The sequence below is a fragment of the Schistocerca nitens genome, chromosome 4 (genome assembly GCF_023898315.1).
Source record: "Schistocerca nitens isolate TAMUIC-IGC-003100 chromosome 4, iqSchNite1.1, whole genome shotgun sequence".
In the NCBI taxonomy this organism is placed as follows: domain Eukaryota; kingdom Metazoa; phylum Arthropoda; class Insecta; order Orthoptera; family Acrididae; genus Schistocerca; species Schistocerca nitens.
Window position 1 is genome coordinate 395,105,099 of NC_064617.1, and position 14,871 is coordinate 395,119,969.

General features: G+C 44.2%; 1 protein-coding gene across 1 annotated transcript in view; it reads right to left on the reverse strand.

Annotated features, from left to right (window-relative positions):
- Positions 1-1,043: 1,043 nt before the first annotated feature.
- LOC126252334 (UPF0489 protein C5orf22 homolog) overlaps positions 1,044-14,871 on the reverse strand; it is a 165,360-nt gene continuing 151,532 nt past the window's right edge. Inside the window, exon 3 of the mRNA XM_049953221.1 lies at positions 1,044-1,242. Coding sequence (XP_049809178.1) covers positions 1,044-1,242 — 199 coding nt within the window. The remainder of the gene's footprint in view (positions 1,243-14,871) is intronic.

The following is a 14,871-nucleotide window of genomic DNA, read 5'->3' on the forward strand; positions in this document are numbered from 1 at the left end:
GTTGGGGACTGTTTCATTGGGCCGTTTCTGCTACCTAGGCCATTAAATGGCAGGCCCTATTACAATTTTCTCGCCAGAGCATTGCCAGAACTTCTGGAAGACATCCCGCTCCATACAAGACATGTGGTTCCAACATGACGGGGCGCCGGCACATTTCAGTCGTCGTGTGCGTCTATTCCTGGACCGACGGTTCCCAGAAATGTGGATTGGCGGAGGTGGTCCTGTACCATGGCCTGCTCCATCCCCAGATATGTCCCCTCTGGACTTTTTTGTGTGGGGAAAGATGCGCAACCTTGTTTACGCGACGCCTGTTGCATCAGAAGAGGATCTGGTTACCCGGATAGTAGCAGCAGCAGGAACAATTCAGGTACTTTTGGGGTTTTTGCCCGTGTCGGACGGAACATGATCCGACTGTGTAACCTTTGTTTACGTGTCAATGGAGGCATTTTTAAAACTCTACTGTAATTGAAATTGGGTTGTGTTAATGTGTTGTCTCTTGGTCATAAAAAATGGAAAAGTGTTTGTTGGTTTGATTAATTTGCCGCCAGAGAAATCTCCCTCTACCGGTTTAAATACACCTCTTAGGACAAAATGACACTAGCGAAAAATATTTGTTTTGATGGCCCCTACAACCTCCCAGAGTTTGTCGGTTTAAATACTTTTCACCCTGTATATTATTATTCATTGTACTACTGTTCCATCACCACTGCGAACACATTCTGTCACACCTTCCATAACAGGGAACAGCTTCTCGAACAGGGAAGAAGTAAAAAGACATTACACCTAAAACAGAAACATGTTTCACGTATCCCACGCTGTTCATGTCTACTTTTCATGTAGCGTCACAGTTTGTAATTGAAAAAAACGATGGTCTGCCCCTACGACGTGGTTCCACTCGCGCTCTCTGAGAGCTACTCAGATTTCTCCCGATTTCTCTGCCTTGAAAAATGTATACTTTAAATGTGTTTCATTTCTCTATCACGTAACGGCAGTGAGATTACAGAGACGGTTAGGAGAGACAGTTTTCAGGGGGAGTGACGACATCAGCAACAGTGCGGGGCACGGCAGTGGCCAGCGGCTTTGCAAACCGACCTGATTTCTCCCGTGGTGGTGTCGCGCCCGATGACGAACTGCGAGGCTCCGTCCTGCATCTGCTTTGCCCACGGCGGCTTCACCCACACCAGGTTGGACAGGTGCCCTGCGTATGCGGCAGGCAACATCCAGTTCTCGATGCTCAGCTCGCTGTAACAGCCAACGTGTCATCATTTAAAGGCGCCAGGTTCATTTGCTAGCAACGGTCGGCAGATGGAAGACAACCGTTCAACTCGTAACTTCTCCAGTTCTTTTGTCTTCATATTGAAAGGTACATAGGGTCGCTGCAAGTATGATACCATTACTTATTTCGTATTATCTTCAATTTCTTTTCATTTTAAATTAGAAAATTACGTAAAATAAAATTAAATGTAAAAGCTAAAATTTTTTCCACATTCAAGACAGGCAACTGAAGCTACTCAAACAACAGCAGAGGAATTAGCCTCGTTAACACAGGTTACAAAATCTATAGTACTATCTTAAATAATAGCCCGCGTTGTATCTCTGTAACAATTTTATTAGAAGAACAAATAGGTTTTAGAAAAGGACGATCCTGCATTGACGGTATTTTTAGTATAAAACAGCTCTTAGAGTAAAGGAGAGAATTTTAATTTTACAACGATGCAGTTCCGATGCACAGGGAACGGATTCTCAAATTGGTCCCCTTGGACAGTTAAGGGACAACTAAATCAGAGAGGAGGATCATTGTAAAAGATGCAAAACATAAAATCTTAATGCTAGCCCGAATCGGCCATAAATAGCTTACATAATGAAGTTCCAAGGATTTCTTTAAATAACTGAGCATCGAGACCTTAAATAATGAAACCTTTAAGTTTGTCTCTGGATAATAAAAGAATCTTTAAAACAAGGAACCTTAAAAATACTAAGCAACAAGTAAAATTTATGACTTGTGATCTTAACAGTACATAACGAACTCTTTTAAGAACATTTAAATAATGCTAGCCCTTTGGAAAACTTCAACTTCGTGAATTTAACTAAGCTAAACTTTACAGAAAGCTCAATAGCAGTTTCTGCACCACAGCAGACAAATGATTTAGAATCAACAGCTGATGTACTTGTGACAGTACACAACAGTTCACAATGAGGCAAACAAGAAATGTGAGTTCCACAACTTACAGTCTGTGCTAAGATTAACGTTCAACAACTCAGAAGTTTGGCAGAGAGCAAGTGGCCATCAGAAACTAGTAATTAAAATCACAATACAATATACAAATTGTATTGAAAGTGAATCATTAGGACAATAACACGCGGAGACAGTTGCCCGGATAAGCAGCTTGTTTTCAAGGCAACAACTCACGCACTAAAGACACGTGATGCTCACCTTCTGCCAGCAGCACGCTGCCAAATGATGCGTCCAGCAGTTTGGACCAACAGCTTCCTCAAGCGACCCCGTCATCTGCGGCCACCATACCTCAGAGTGCTCCATGTCACACCTCGTCCCGAAGTAACCAAGTACGTTCGACGTCCAGCAAATTACTCAGCTCTGCCAAGGCACCATTGTTTCACGTAAATCACAAGTGATGCTGGGCGCGAGAATACACAGGCTGCGCATAGCTGAGTGAGAATGAGAATGAGGTTTGCCCCTTGCACCTAGAAGACCCGGACATCAGCTTCAGCACGGCTCCCTTACACTCCCTGCGGACTCTGCCCGCAATTGCAAAAACGTTTACTGATGCCGCCAACACAGAGCCAGCACCAAACCGACTTATCCATCTCCACTTAAAAAAGTTAGTGTGGAAGGATGGGGGGGGGGGGGGGCTGAACTCAGCTCGAAGCTGCCACTACCTCGCCCTGTGGCCATGAGCCTTGATCTGGCTTACATGAATCCGAGTTCGCTGCCTCGTAGCCACATTCTCAACCACAAATGAGACTTGACGAGGCATCTCAGCAATTCGGAATGTCGCAACAAATCTCGGGAGCATCTTCCCCATAACCCTCTCTGCAACCCTACTGGGCCTTTTGAAGCTTTTAACGAGGCTCAAGTCGCCAATTTTAAAAGAGGTAGGACGCCTCCCACGGTTGTACCGTTCTGCTTGCCGGCAGTGAGCCAGTTTAATGTTGTTACGCCTCTCTCACAATTATTTGTGATGGTGGCAGCGTCCACATTCTCAGAAGGAGATCATTTATTCCCCGCAGTCTGATAATAATAGGACGGCTGGCCCCGGCGGAGGTTCGAGTCCTCCCTCGGGCATGGGTGTGTGTGTTTGTCCATAGGATAATTTAGGTGTGTAAGCTTAGGGACTGATGACCTTAGCAGTTAAGTCCCATAAGATTTCACACACATTCGAACACTTTTTGATAATAGGAGAATTAATGGGATAGGCTACAACCTAACTGCCTGTAGTGGCTTTATGTGATTCGTGCTCTGCCATATTCAACGCAAAATGTACCCAGTTAAGTGACTCATCCAACTTATTTTAATCTTTACTGTGGTAAATTATAAGGGTTGCCTTATATGTTGCGACTGACTGGCTCAGAAAAGGAAGGGTATGGGATATTAGGGAACCACGGTGACAAGTGTACCAGCATTCTGAAAGCAAGAATGCCTGAATTCCCTGAAAACAAAAGCAGGTGCGTTACAACTAAAACTGTTAGTGGACTAAAACGTGCAAATGTGCTTCCCAAAAGCTGAATCGTAAAGCCCGCATTCTTAGTGTTAATGGGGATCAGCCATAAAAACGACTAAATTCACTGACGACCTCAAACTCGTTATTTGCTACCATTTCTAGTACCCCATAACAGACCCAAATAATCGATACATAACTTATCCATAATGAGATTTTCACTCTGCAGCCGAGTGTGTGCTGACATGAAACTTCCAGGCAGATTAAAACTGTGTGCCGGACCGAGACTCGAACTCGGGACCTTTGCCTTTCGCGGACAAGTGCTTTACCGATTATTTTTATTTGAAGCTAGGACGTATGAACTACAGTTCCACATGCAACTTTCTTTTTTTTTAAGTGATTAGAGTCTTCAGTTCTGAGTTGGTGGAGACAGGGTGGGCAGGGGTCGAAAACCCGAGGCATACCGAGATTGGAAAGCTGTACTGGTCACACCGACACTCGGGAAAAGAAATATTAGTAATCCTTTGAATTACGTACCCGTATCACTAACGCCGACTTGTAGTAAGATTTTGGAACATATACTGTGTTCAAACATTATGAATTAGCTCCAAGATAAGTCAAGTGGCAGACAGTCAGTACGGATTCAGAAAATATCATTCTTGTGAAGCAGAGCTCTCTATTCGGACGAAGTAATGAATGCTATCGACAGTGGATCTCAAATCGATTTCATAGTTCTAGATTTCCATAACGTTTCTGTCACTGTTCCTCACAAGATACTTCTAATAACAGTGCGTACCTGCCTGCTTAGTTGAGTGGTTACGTGCTTGCCTCCCATGCACCCCTGGCCGGGATGGATATTTTCTCTGCTCGTAGAGTGGGTGTTGTGTTGTCCTCATCGTCATTTCCTCACCGCCGCCGGCCGAGGTGGTCTAGCGGTTCTGGCGCTGCAGTCCGGAACCGCGGGACTGCTACGGTCGCAGGTTCGAATCCTGCCTCGGGCATGGGTGTGTGTGATGTCCTTAGGTTAGTTAGGTTTAAGTAGTTCTAAGTTCTAGGGGACTTATGACCTAAGATGTTGAGTCCCATAGTGCTCAGAGCCATTTTTTTTTCCTCACCGCCACGCTAGTCGCTCAATGTGGCGTCGACTGTTATAAGACTCGCACTCGGCAGACGAACTTCCACGGATGGGGCCTTCCGGCCGGCAATGCCATACGATCATTTCAATTCATTTTGCGTACCTCTGGAATATCGCTTCAGAGATTTCCTCTAAGAGTGGTCACAGTTCGTAGTAATCGATGGAAAATCATCGACAGAAGCGATATCCGCCATCCCCGTCCACCCTCGCAAGTATTGCAGGCTTTAATCTGTTCCTAATCTACATAAACAATTTAGAAGATAATCTGAGCAGCCCTCTTAGAACGATTGCAGCTGATGCTGTCATTTACCGTCTAGTAAAGTCATCAGAAAATCAAAATAAATTGCAAAATGGTTAGAAACGATACCTGAATTGTTCGAAAATTAGCAGTCGTCTCTGAATAAAGAAAAGTGTTAAGTCATCCACATCAGTGCACAAAGAAATCCGTTAAATTTCGACTACACGAAAATCACACAAATTTAAAGGCTGTCACTTCGACTAAATACATAGGAATTATAATTACGAATAAATTAAGCTGAAAGATCACATACATAATGTTGTGGGGAAGGCAAACCAAAGACTACGGTTTAGTGGCAGAACGCGTAGAAGAGGCAAAAGAGACTGGCTGCACTACGCTTGTTCGTCCGCTACTAGAGTACTGCTGTGCTCAATTGGTTTCTTCCCGGATAGGATTGACGGAGAACATCGAAAAAGTTAAACGAAGGACAGCTTGTTTTGTATTATCGCGAAATAGGAGAGAGAGTGTCACGGATATGATAACAGAGTTGGGATGGCAGTCATTAAAGCAAAGGCGATTTTCCTTGGGGCGAAGTATTTTCACGAAATTTCGAAGGCGATTTTCCTTGGGGCGAAATATTTTCACGAAATTTCAATCACAAACGTCCTCCTCTGAATGTGATAATACTTTATTGTCGCCAACCTACATGGGTACAAATCATAATCATAATAAAATAAGAGAAATCAGAGCTCGTACAGAAAGATTAAATGTTCATTATTACCGGGCGCTGTTAAGAAGTGGGACTGTAGAGAAATAATCTGAATGTCGTTCAAAGAACCATCTACCAGGCGCTTAAGTGTGAACTGCATAGTAGTCGTGTATATGTAGACGAATTACGCTATTACCAAACAGTCGCACTCCCAGAAGCAAAGCCCGCATCTCGTGGTCGTGCGGTAGCGTTCTCGCTTCCCACGCCCGGGTTCCCGGGTTCGATTCCCGGCGGGGTCAGGGATTTTCTCTCCCTCGTGATGGCTGGGTGTTGTGTGCTGTCCTTAGGTTAGTTAGGTTTAAGTAGTTCTAAGTTCTAGGGGACTTATGACCACAGCAGTTGAGTCCCATAGTGCTCAGAGCCATTTGAACCAACCAGAAGCAAACTAAGCAGTTGACAAGTCATCTAACATTGGCTTTAATGTCATCCAGATAATGGAGCGGCATATATCACAGAAAATTTTCGGACCCAAGTTCTAAGTCGGTATCTGGATGTACAAAAGTTATTTTCCCCAACGAAACGATTCAGTTTCATTGCACGGAAAAGGTATCTAGAATTTTATGGAAATGCAGGAAGAATGAACGTCTCACAGTTAACAAAGAATATCCCAGAACGAGATTTTCACTCTTCAGCGGAGTGTGCGCTGATATGAAACTTCCTGGCAGATTAAAACTGTGTGCCCGACCGAGACTCGAACTCGGGACCTTTGCCTTTCGCGGGCAAGTGCTCTAGGTTCTCAGGAGAGCTTCTGTAAAGTTTGGAAGGTAGGAGACGAGATACTGGCAGAAGTAAAGCTGTGAGGACCGGGCGTGAATCGTGCTTCGGTAGCTCAGGTGGTAGAGCACTGGCCCGCGAAAGGCAAATGTCCCGAGTTCGAGTCTCGGTCGGGCACACAGTTTTAATCTGCCAGGAAGTTTCAACAAAGAATATATATATGCAGCATCACAAACGGGACATGAAAACCGTAAGGAAGATTGCTAGCAGACACACACACACACACACACACACACACACACACACACACACACATGTCATGTAAGTCGCTGTTGATTCACCGGTTAACTGCATGGACGAGGTACAGACTCTTGTAACTTTACGTTCAAACAACTAACAGACAGAAGTCAAAATAAAAAAACTGGACAAATGCGAGTAGGGTTCGCGCTTGAGAATACCGTAAAGATTTAATCATGGTATGTTTATAGATAGTTCATCTATAAATTTAGATGAGTTCGAGAGTATCAAAATATATTACATAAATAGCCGTATCTTTTGACTGCATTACTTAGAAGCTTGAATTTTGTTACACCGCCAATGGACTGTAAACCTTAGTATTTGCCATAAATGTTAACCTAAGATATCTAACGGTTCCCGAGGAAAAAAAGGTCTTAACAGACGGACAGACTCACAGACAGACAACAAAGTGGTTCTACAAGGCGTCCATTTTTACCGATTGAGTTATGAAATTCAGAAAATGTTGGACACTAGATCGATGATAGACCCATAATGACAAGATGAAGCTGTAGGAAGCGACGAAAGAAAATAAGGCTAAATCTAAGAAGTGGTTGTACGCGTTCTTTAATGGGCCAAGCGAAACATTAATAACATTAATAAAAATAATAAAGGAAGACAACAGAAGTGTAAGGTCAGTTATGTGAGAATAGGTCAATAAATCTGGAAGAGAAGACTTGCAAAGAATTTTAGTTCTATGTACAGTCAGTCAACAACAAAGCTACAATTCAGAGACTCGCTGATCGATATGGCACGGGAAATGGAGGTAACAAAATTATGCCTAAAATATTGTCACCGAGACTGCTTTGTCAGAGAATGCTACAAACTTGATTCTAAATTTATATCTCTCACGAATGCAAAAATTGCACAGACAGAAGTGAGTGAGCGTTGAGCTGAAAAACAGTTGAGGTCGCACGACAAAGGAAAAGCCAGATGATATGAAACATTACCCAATAGCATACTATTAAACATGCGGAGGATCTAAATTCTCTTCTAGAGATTTTCATAGGTCGCTGCAACAATGACCTGTTGCAGAACAGTTGCGCAGAACTACAGGCCTATCTCACTGACGTCAATACGTTGCAGAATTACGGACCTGTTTTATGCCAACAAATTACGATTCTTTTTGGAGCCAAAACATCGGGAATAGGTTACAACCCTGTCTCACTCCCTTATCCACTGCTGCCTCGCTTTCATGTCCATCGATTCGTAACTACAGTCTGACGTCTGTGTACGCTGTGTGTAGCCTTCTGCTCCCTATATTTTCTGCCGGTTAAGTGCAGAGCGTGACACTACCTACGTACCTGACCTCTGTTTCCGCGAGACGTGCGAGTCTGCTCGACTGCTAGAGTTACAAAATTTAGTTGTAAATTCTGTCAAAGTTATTTCAATGATTTTGCAGAATGAACTTTTTATATCGTGGAAAGTATTAATTTCATTGCACCATGCAATACTAAAGTTTATGGTTGTTAAACCCTAATTGAGTCATAGCCATTTGATGTTATCTACCTGCGGCTTCTCCCTAAATTGATGGATAAAAGAAAGAAACTTTGTATTTCAAAACTGACCTTAAATTGGAGACGAATTTGTTACAATGGTGGTATTACTTATACAAGAGCACTCTCTAAGATAGCAGAGTAATGCTGGTCCAACCTCTTGAGCCGGCCGTGGTGGCCGAGTGGGTCTGGGCGCTACAGTCTGGAGCCGCGCGACCGCTACGGTCGCAGGTTCGAATCCTGCCTCGAGCATGGATGTGTGTGTCGTCCTTAGATTAGTTAGGCTTAAGTAGTTCTAAGTTCTAGGGGACTGATGACCTCAGATGTTAAGTCCCATAGTGCTCAGAGCCATTTGAACCAACCTCTTGTCCACTTCACAATTATTCATTCAATAACATTGTTGTAATAATTTCGTTGATTTTTGTTTTAGTTCTTAGAAATTTAATATGTGCAGAATATTAAACTTAACAACAGAGATTAAAAAGATGTACATATTTCTTACAGTCACGGCGAAAAAATGCAACAACGTAGTTTTTATTAGTTAAGTCTAGAATGATTCCGCTGTTCTGTTCGCCTACGGACCACCGAGAAACCGAAATGCGGATAGAGGCAGAGATCTCAATTGTAACTGTTATTAATAGAGTATGAAAGAGTGCAAATAAGCAGCATATAGCGATCTGAAATTTGTGGAGCACAGAAGTAGCGCTGTAGGTGATAAATCTAATCTTAACAAGCAAGGGCAGTTAATGGTATATGAGTGAACCATGAACAATGATACAGATATCAGTTAACATTTTGCATCGAAATCATCGATTACTTCAGCTGCTTCGCAGCGCACAGCACAAGGCGAACAGCAAAAACAGCGATCATTTCTCTACAAATAAGTAATAAAGATCTTGACGATATACAAAAAACCGCCGACTTCCAAAAACAGCCGCAATCAAAAACTGCCTCAGAATACCTTATATAATGAATACCGGGCATCATCAAACTTCATCATCTTTCCTGGATGGTACCATGTTTCTAATGACGGGCATATGCTCAGCCTTCGTCACCCTGCCATAGCACTCTCATCGATAAAATTAACCATCGCAATCTGTACTTTATACGGTGGAATAGTCTATCATCCCTAACTAGCAGCCTATGAGACCTTACGAAGAAAGGCAGGCTAGTGGCAAGTTGTACTTAGCTCAAAGTGCCTTTAACAATCTCTAATAACATATTGCGAGAGCCTAATGGAAACAGCTATTCCAGCTATCGTGGCACGCAGTGACCTCTTTGTTTTAACCACATGCCGTGATCAGGGGGCGGTTCTTGAGCACGTTGTGGCTCATATCAAAAGCAATATTCTCTAAATACCGTACTTACTTCGCAGCGTCATAAAACATCAAGAAATGAGGACCCTAGGGCAATGAACTGAGGAGAACTTAGATTTCATGTAAGAAATATAAGTAGTATTCACCAAACGAGTTCACTTTTAGCCTCGTGTTTCATATTTTAATGTAAGTGCTGCTGTCATTTGATAACAGAACTGATAACCGCTGAAACTACGTAATAGGCGAAATTTGTGTAAAACATTCAAACTGACTGCATGGAAAGAAGAAAAATATATCTGTTACACACAGAACTGGAAAAAAATCAGTCAACCAAAAGATATATTGTGTCTCTATTTTTCTGTGCTAGGTATATAAAAATCTTCAAAAAAGTTTTATTGAATAGGTTGACACCTGTAGCCTATAACGCCCTGATTTCAACCCGATGAATGAAGCACAGGACAGACTTCAAATTTCGTGCTGCGCATGATTGATGGCTTCAAATCTGACAGTGGCAACAGTGGACAAGTCAGTTTATAACAAAATGTTGCAACTCCTTTGTTTCGATATCTACAAGGACGAGTACTCTGATATCTCTGAAACACGCCATACTTTCTCTTCCGGTGAACTACGTCCTTAAGTGCTACATAGAAGTTTAAGGCACGAAGTCAGCTTAATGATTTTCCAAATACTACGAGGAATTAACAGTCGAATCACAATCCAACCTAGGTTTCAGTTTACACTTTCCACCTTCGTAAAACATAACCTCGAAGGACATTTAAACTGCATGAACGCAGTTACTTCGAAACACTACTTTAAAAACAAGCTGTCGAATTGTTCGAGATGTAAGTCCCTCTGAGATTCAAACTGGGTGCTGAACCGGCACCCAGGTTCTGAACCCTGTAAGGCACACAACTGTAATTTGGCAGGAACCATCGAAACACCGCATACTCCGCTGACACAGTGAATGATTCATTCTGTTCATGAAATCTATGTACGTGACTAAATCTTTGTTGAAGTTGAGTGTGCTGAGCAAATTTGCAGTAATTTATTGTCATCTTCTTTTTCACCCTTTAAGAAGTTGGTTTCATGGACCAAAGTACCTGTTTCCATTATATAGTCACTTTATTCTTTCTGATTTACCTGACAGACCTTACAAATCTTTGTCTATATACCAGGGTGACACTTCTTCACACGAATCCTCCTACCTATTTTTTTTTTAACAATCCCATTTTGTCATGTGAGCTGTGCCCCGCAACTTTTATTAACTGTTTTATTTACCTTAGGGAAACGTTCAACAGAGTTCTCTTTTTTTTTAATCGGGTGTTCATAATTCCCGACACACCACCTTCAACAATCGAACAGTTTTCGCTTGAATTGGTACGTGCCACAAAAGTTCTACAAGAAGTTGGTGAATAAATGGTGATGTAGACAAAGCACCGCCTGATGTGGACAAGCCTAATACAGTTGGGACGCAGTACGTGCCATAGATAATGCTCTCTAATGACTGTTCCTCTCAACAGTCGTTCATCCAGCCACCATACAAGCACCCCTTGACTGAGACGCAGTTACTATCCTCACGATATGAGCGATTAAGTAAAGATTCTCCCGAAACACAAAGTTCCACATTCGTGCCTCATGCACTAGCTGAAGCATGCCCAGGGAATATTGTCACAGAACTTGCGGCTGTCGCCAAGTCCGGGTTTGGGAACTGTGTAGCGGGAAACTCATACCCAGCAATGAACGGCCGAGTCCCCTAAAGTGCTCGACATTTGCCACAACGCAGAAAACACCACATACGCTCCCCCATTTGAGGAAGTCTCGTCATTTTTTCTCTTTATACTACTACTACTACTAGTAGTAGTAGTAGTAGTAGTAGTACTGTTCGTGTCAGTAAAGTCGTGACAAGAATAAGTTCTTCACATTTGTAGCCCATATCCTTAGTACCTGTAAATGGAAGGCGAGGACATCCATGAACACCCCAGACAAGGTTTTTCTATATAGCCCTTGCTTAAATCTACACTCCTGGAAATTGAAATAAGAACACCGTGAATTCATTGTCCCAGGAAGGGGAAACTTTATTGACACATTCCTGGGGTCAGATACATCACATGATCACACTGACAGAACCACAGGCACATAGACGCAGGCAACAGAGCATGCACAATGTCGGCACTAGTACAGTGTATATCCACCTTTCGCAGCAATGCAGGCTGCTATTCTCCCATGGAGACGATCGTAGAGATGCTGGATGTAGTCCTGTGGAACGGCTTGCCATGCCATTTCCACCTGGCGCCTCAGTTGGACCAGCGTTCGTGCTGGACGTGCAGACCGCGTGAGACGACGCTTCATCCAGTCCCAAACATGCTCAATGGGGGACAGATCCGGAGATCTTGCTGGCCAGGGTAGTTGACTTACACCTTCTAGAGCACGTTGGGTGGCACGGGATACATGCGGACGTGCATTGTCCTGTTGGAACAGCAAGTTCCCTTGCCGGTCTAGGAATGGTAGAACGATGGGTTCGATGACGGTTTGGATGTACCGTGCACTATTCAGTGTCCCCTCGACGATCACCAGTGGTGTACGGCCAGTGTAGGAGATCGCTCCCCACACCATGATGCCGGGTGTTGGCCCTGTGTGCCTCGGTCGTATGCAGTCCTGATTGTGGCGCTCACCTGCACGGCGCCAAACACGCATACGACCATCATTGGCACCAAGGCAGAAGCGACTCTCATCGCTGAAGACGACACGTCTCCATTCGTCCCTCCATTCACGCCTGTCGCGACACCACTGGAGGCGGGCTGCACGATGTTGGGGCGTGAGCGGAAGACGGCCTAACGGTGTGCGGGACCGTAGCCCAGCTTCATGGAGACAGTTGCGAATGGTCCTCGCCGATACCCCAGGAGCAACAGTGTCCCTAATTTGCTGGGAAGTGGCGGTGCGGTCCCCTACGGCACTGCGTAGGATCCTACGGTCTTGGCGTGCATCCGTGCGTCGCTGCGGTCCGGTCCCAGGTCGACGGGCACGTGCACCTTCCGCCGACCACTGGCGACAACATCGATGTACTGTGGAGACCTCACGCCCCACGTGTTGAGCAATTCGGCGGTACGTCCACCCGGCCTCCCGCATGCCCACTATACGCCCTCGCTCAAAGTCCGTCAACTGCACATACGGTTCACGTCCACGCTGTCGCGGCATGCTACCAGTGTTAAAGACTGCGATGGAGCTCCGTATGCCACGGCAAACTGGCTGACACTGACGGCGGCGGTGCACAAATGCTGCGCAGCTAGCGCCATTCGACGGCCAACACCGCGGTTCCTGGTGTGTCCGCTGTGCCGTGTGTGTGATCATTGCTTGTACAGCCCTCTCGCAGTGTCCGGAGCAAGTATGGTGGGTCTGACACACCGGTGTCAATGTGTTCTTTTTTCCATTTCCAGGAGTGTATTATGCCAACGGCCTTGCCGCAGTGGTAACACCGGTTCCCGTCAGCTCACCTAAGTTAAGTGGTATAGGGCTGGGCTAGCACTTGGATGGCTGACCACCCGATCTACCGAGTCCTGTTAGCAAGCGGGATGCACTCAGCGCCTGTGAGGCAAACTGAGGAGCTACTTGATTGAGAAGTAGCGGCTCCTGTCTCGTAAACTGACTTACGGCCGGGAGAGCGGTGTGCTGACCACGTGTCCCTCCATACCCCCATCCAGTAACGCCTGTGGCCTGAGGATGACACGGCGGCCGGTCGGTATCGTTGGGTCTTCACGGCCTGTTCGGGCGGAGTTAAGTTTTAAATCTATTACGTAGAACATACGTTAAAGAACAGCGAATGGGGCGGAAAGAAACCTAAGTATGTAGTACAATGAAAACTATTCCTTGCCATGGACTTTAAAGTAAGTCAAAAAGTCGAGATAAATCTAAAGACTAGCACAATAGAAAGGAACAGAGTCCATGATACCTACGTTGATCTTGTAGCGAACCAAGTATTCAAAAGAGAGATGATCAGGTTCAAATGGTTCAAATGGCTCTGAGCACTATGCGACTTAACTTCTGAGGTCATCAGTCGCCTAGAACTTAGAACTAATTAAACCTAACTAACCTAAGGACATCACACACATCCATGCACGAGGCAGGATTCGAACCTGCGACCGTAGCGGTCACGCGGTTCCAGACTGAAGCGCCTTTAACCGCACGGCCACACCGGCCGGCAGAGATGATCAGGGAGATGCGATAATTGATACGGCGTCACTGATCTGAAAATGTTTGAAATGAAGTGGTGAGAGTGAAAGTGACACACTCATGCAAAAGTGTGAGACTTTCTCCACAGCTTCATACATGAAACGATGCCATTAAATGCTACATCATTTGCAATGCTGCATCTCGTACCTTAAATTAACAAGTACCACGTAATGACCATTCATTAGAACATTCTCTACTGAGAGTGTTACGAGGGGTCTGGAAGCACCAACAGGAAACACTGAGGAACTATCGGGATTTCAGTAAAGTATAATTCGGCTTATTGCGTTGTAGAAGCCATGAAAATTAGCTGGAAGGAGTCACAAGCAAAGGTATAAATATATAAAACTTACTGTTTCGATGAAACTCTTCCTAAAACAAATTTTATTAGAAAAACTTTGTATCTTTGGTTTTAGTTTTCTATAAATCTACTTTCTGACGTAATCTATGTTCACTTCCAAGCACGTCTCGTAACGTTGCACCAGGTTCTTAAAACCCTCTGCATGGGAGCTCTCCATGTAGCAATAAAACCAGTGTGAGAACGATGTTATGAAAACTTCTCATCACCTCCAAAAGACGCGCGCGCGCGCTTTTTGTGTGTGTGTGTGTGTGTGTTTTGTCCTAAGCGTACGTTAGTTTAAGTTAGACTAAGTAATGTGTAAGCCTAGGGAGCGATGACCTCAGCAGTTTGGTCCCATAGGAACTTTCCCTAAATTTCAAGTGCAAGAAGAGAGTAGGGTGCAAGGTCTGGACTTGAGAGTGTGTGGCCGAATAGTGTCAAAAGAAGAAACTGTATCTTAATATTGATGGTAGCACATTTCTTAGACATTATCCTGGTGATCACAATGAGTTCACACTTTATTCTGTTCTTTGGGAGTCATCTACTGCTCTGTAATCTGCATGTTGTCGCGTACCTAATCTTTAGCGTAAAGCACATATCATACAAGTATATTCACGTTAGTGTTGAGAATTTCAAAAGTGTTCGTGTATAGCACCATGACCAGTGTA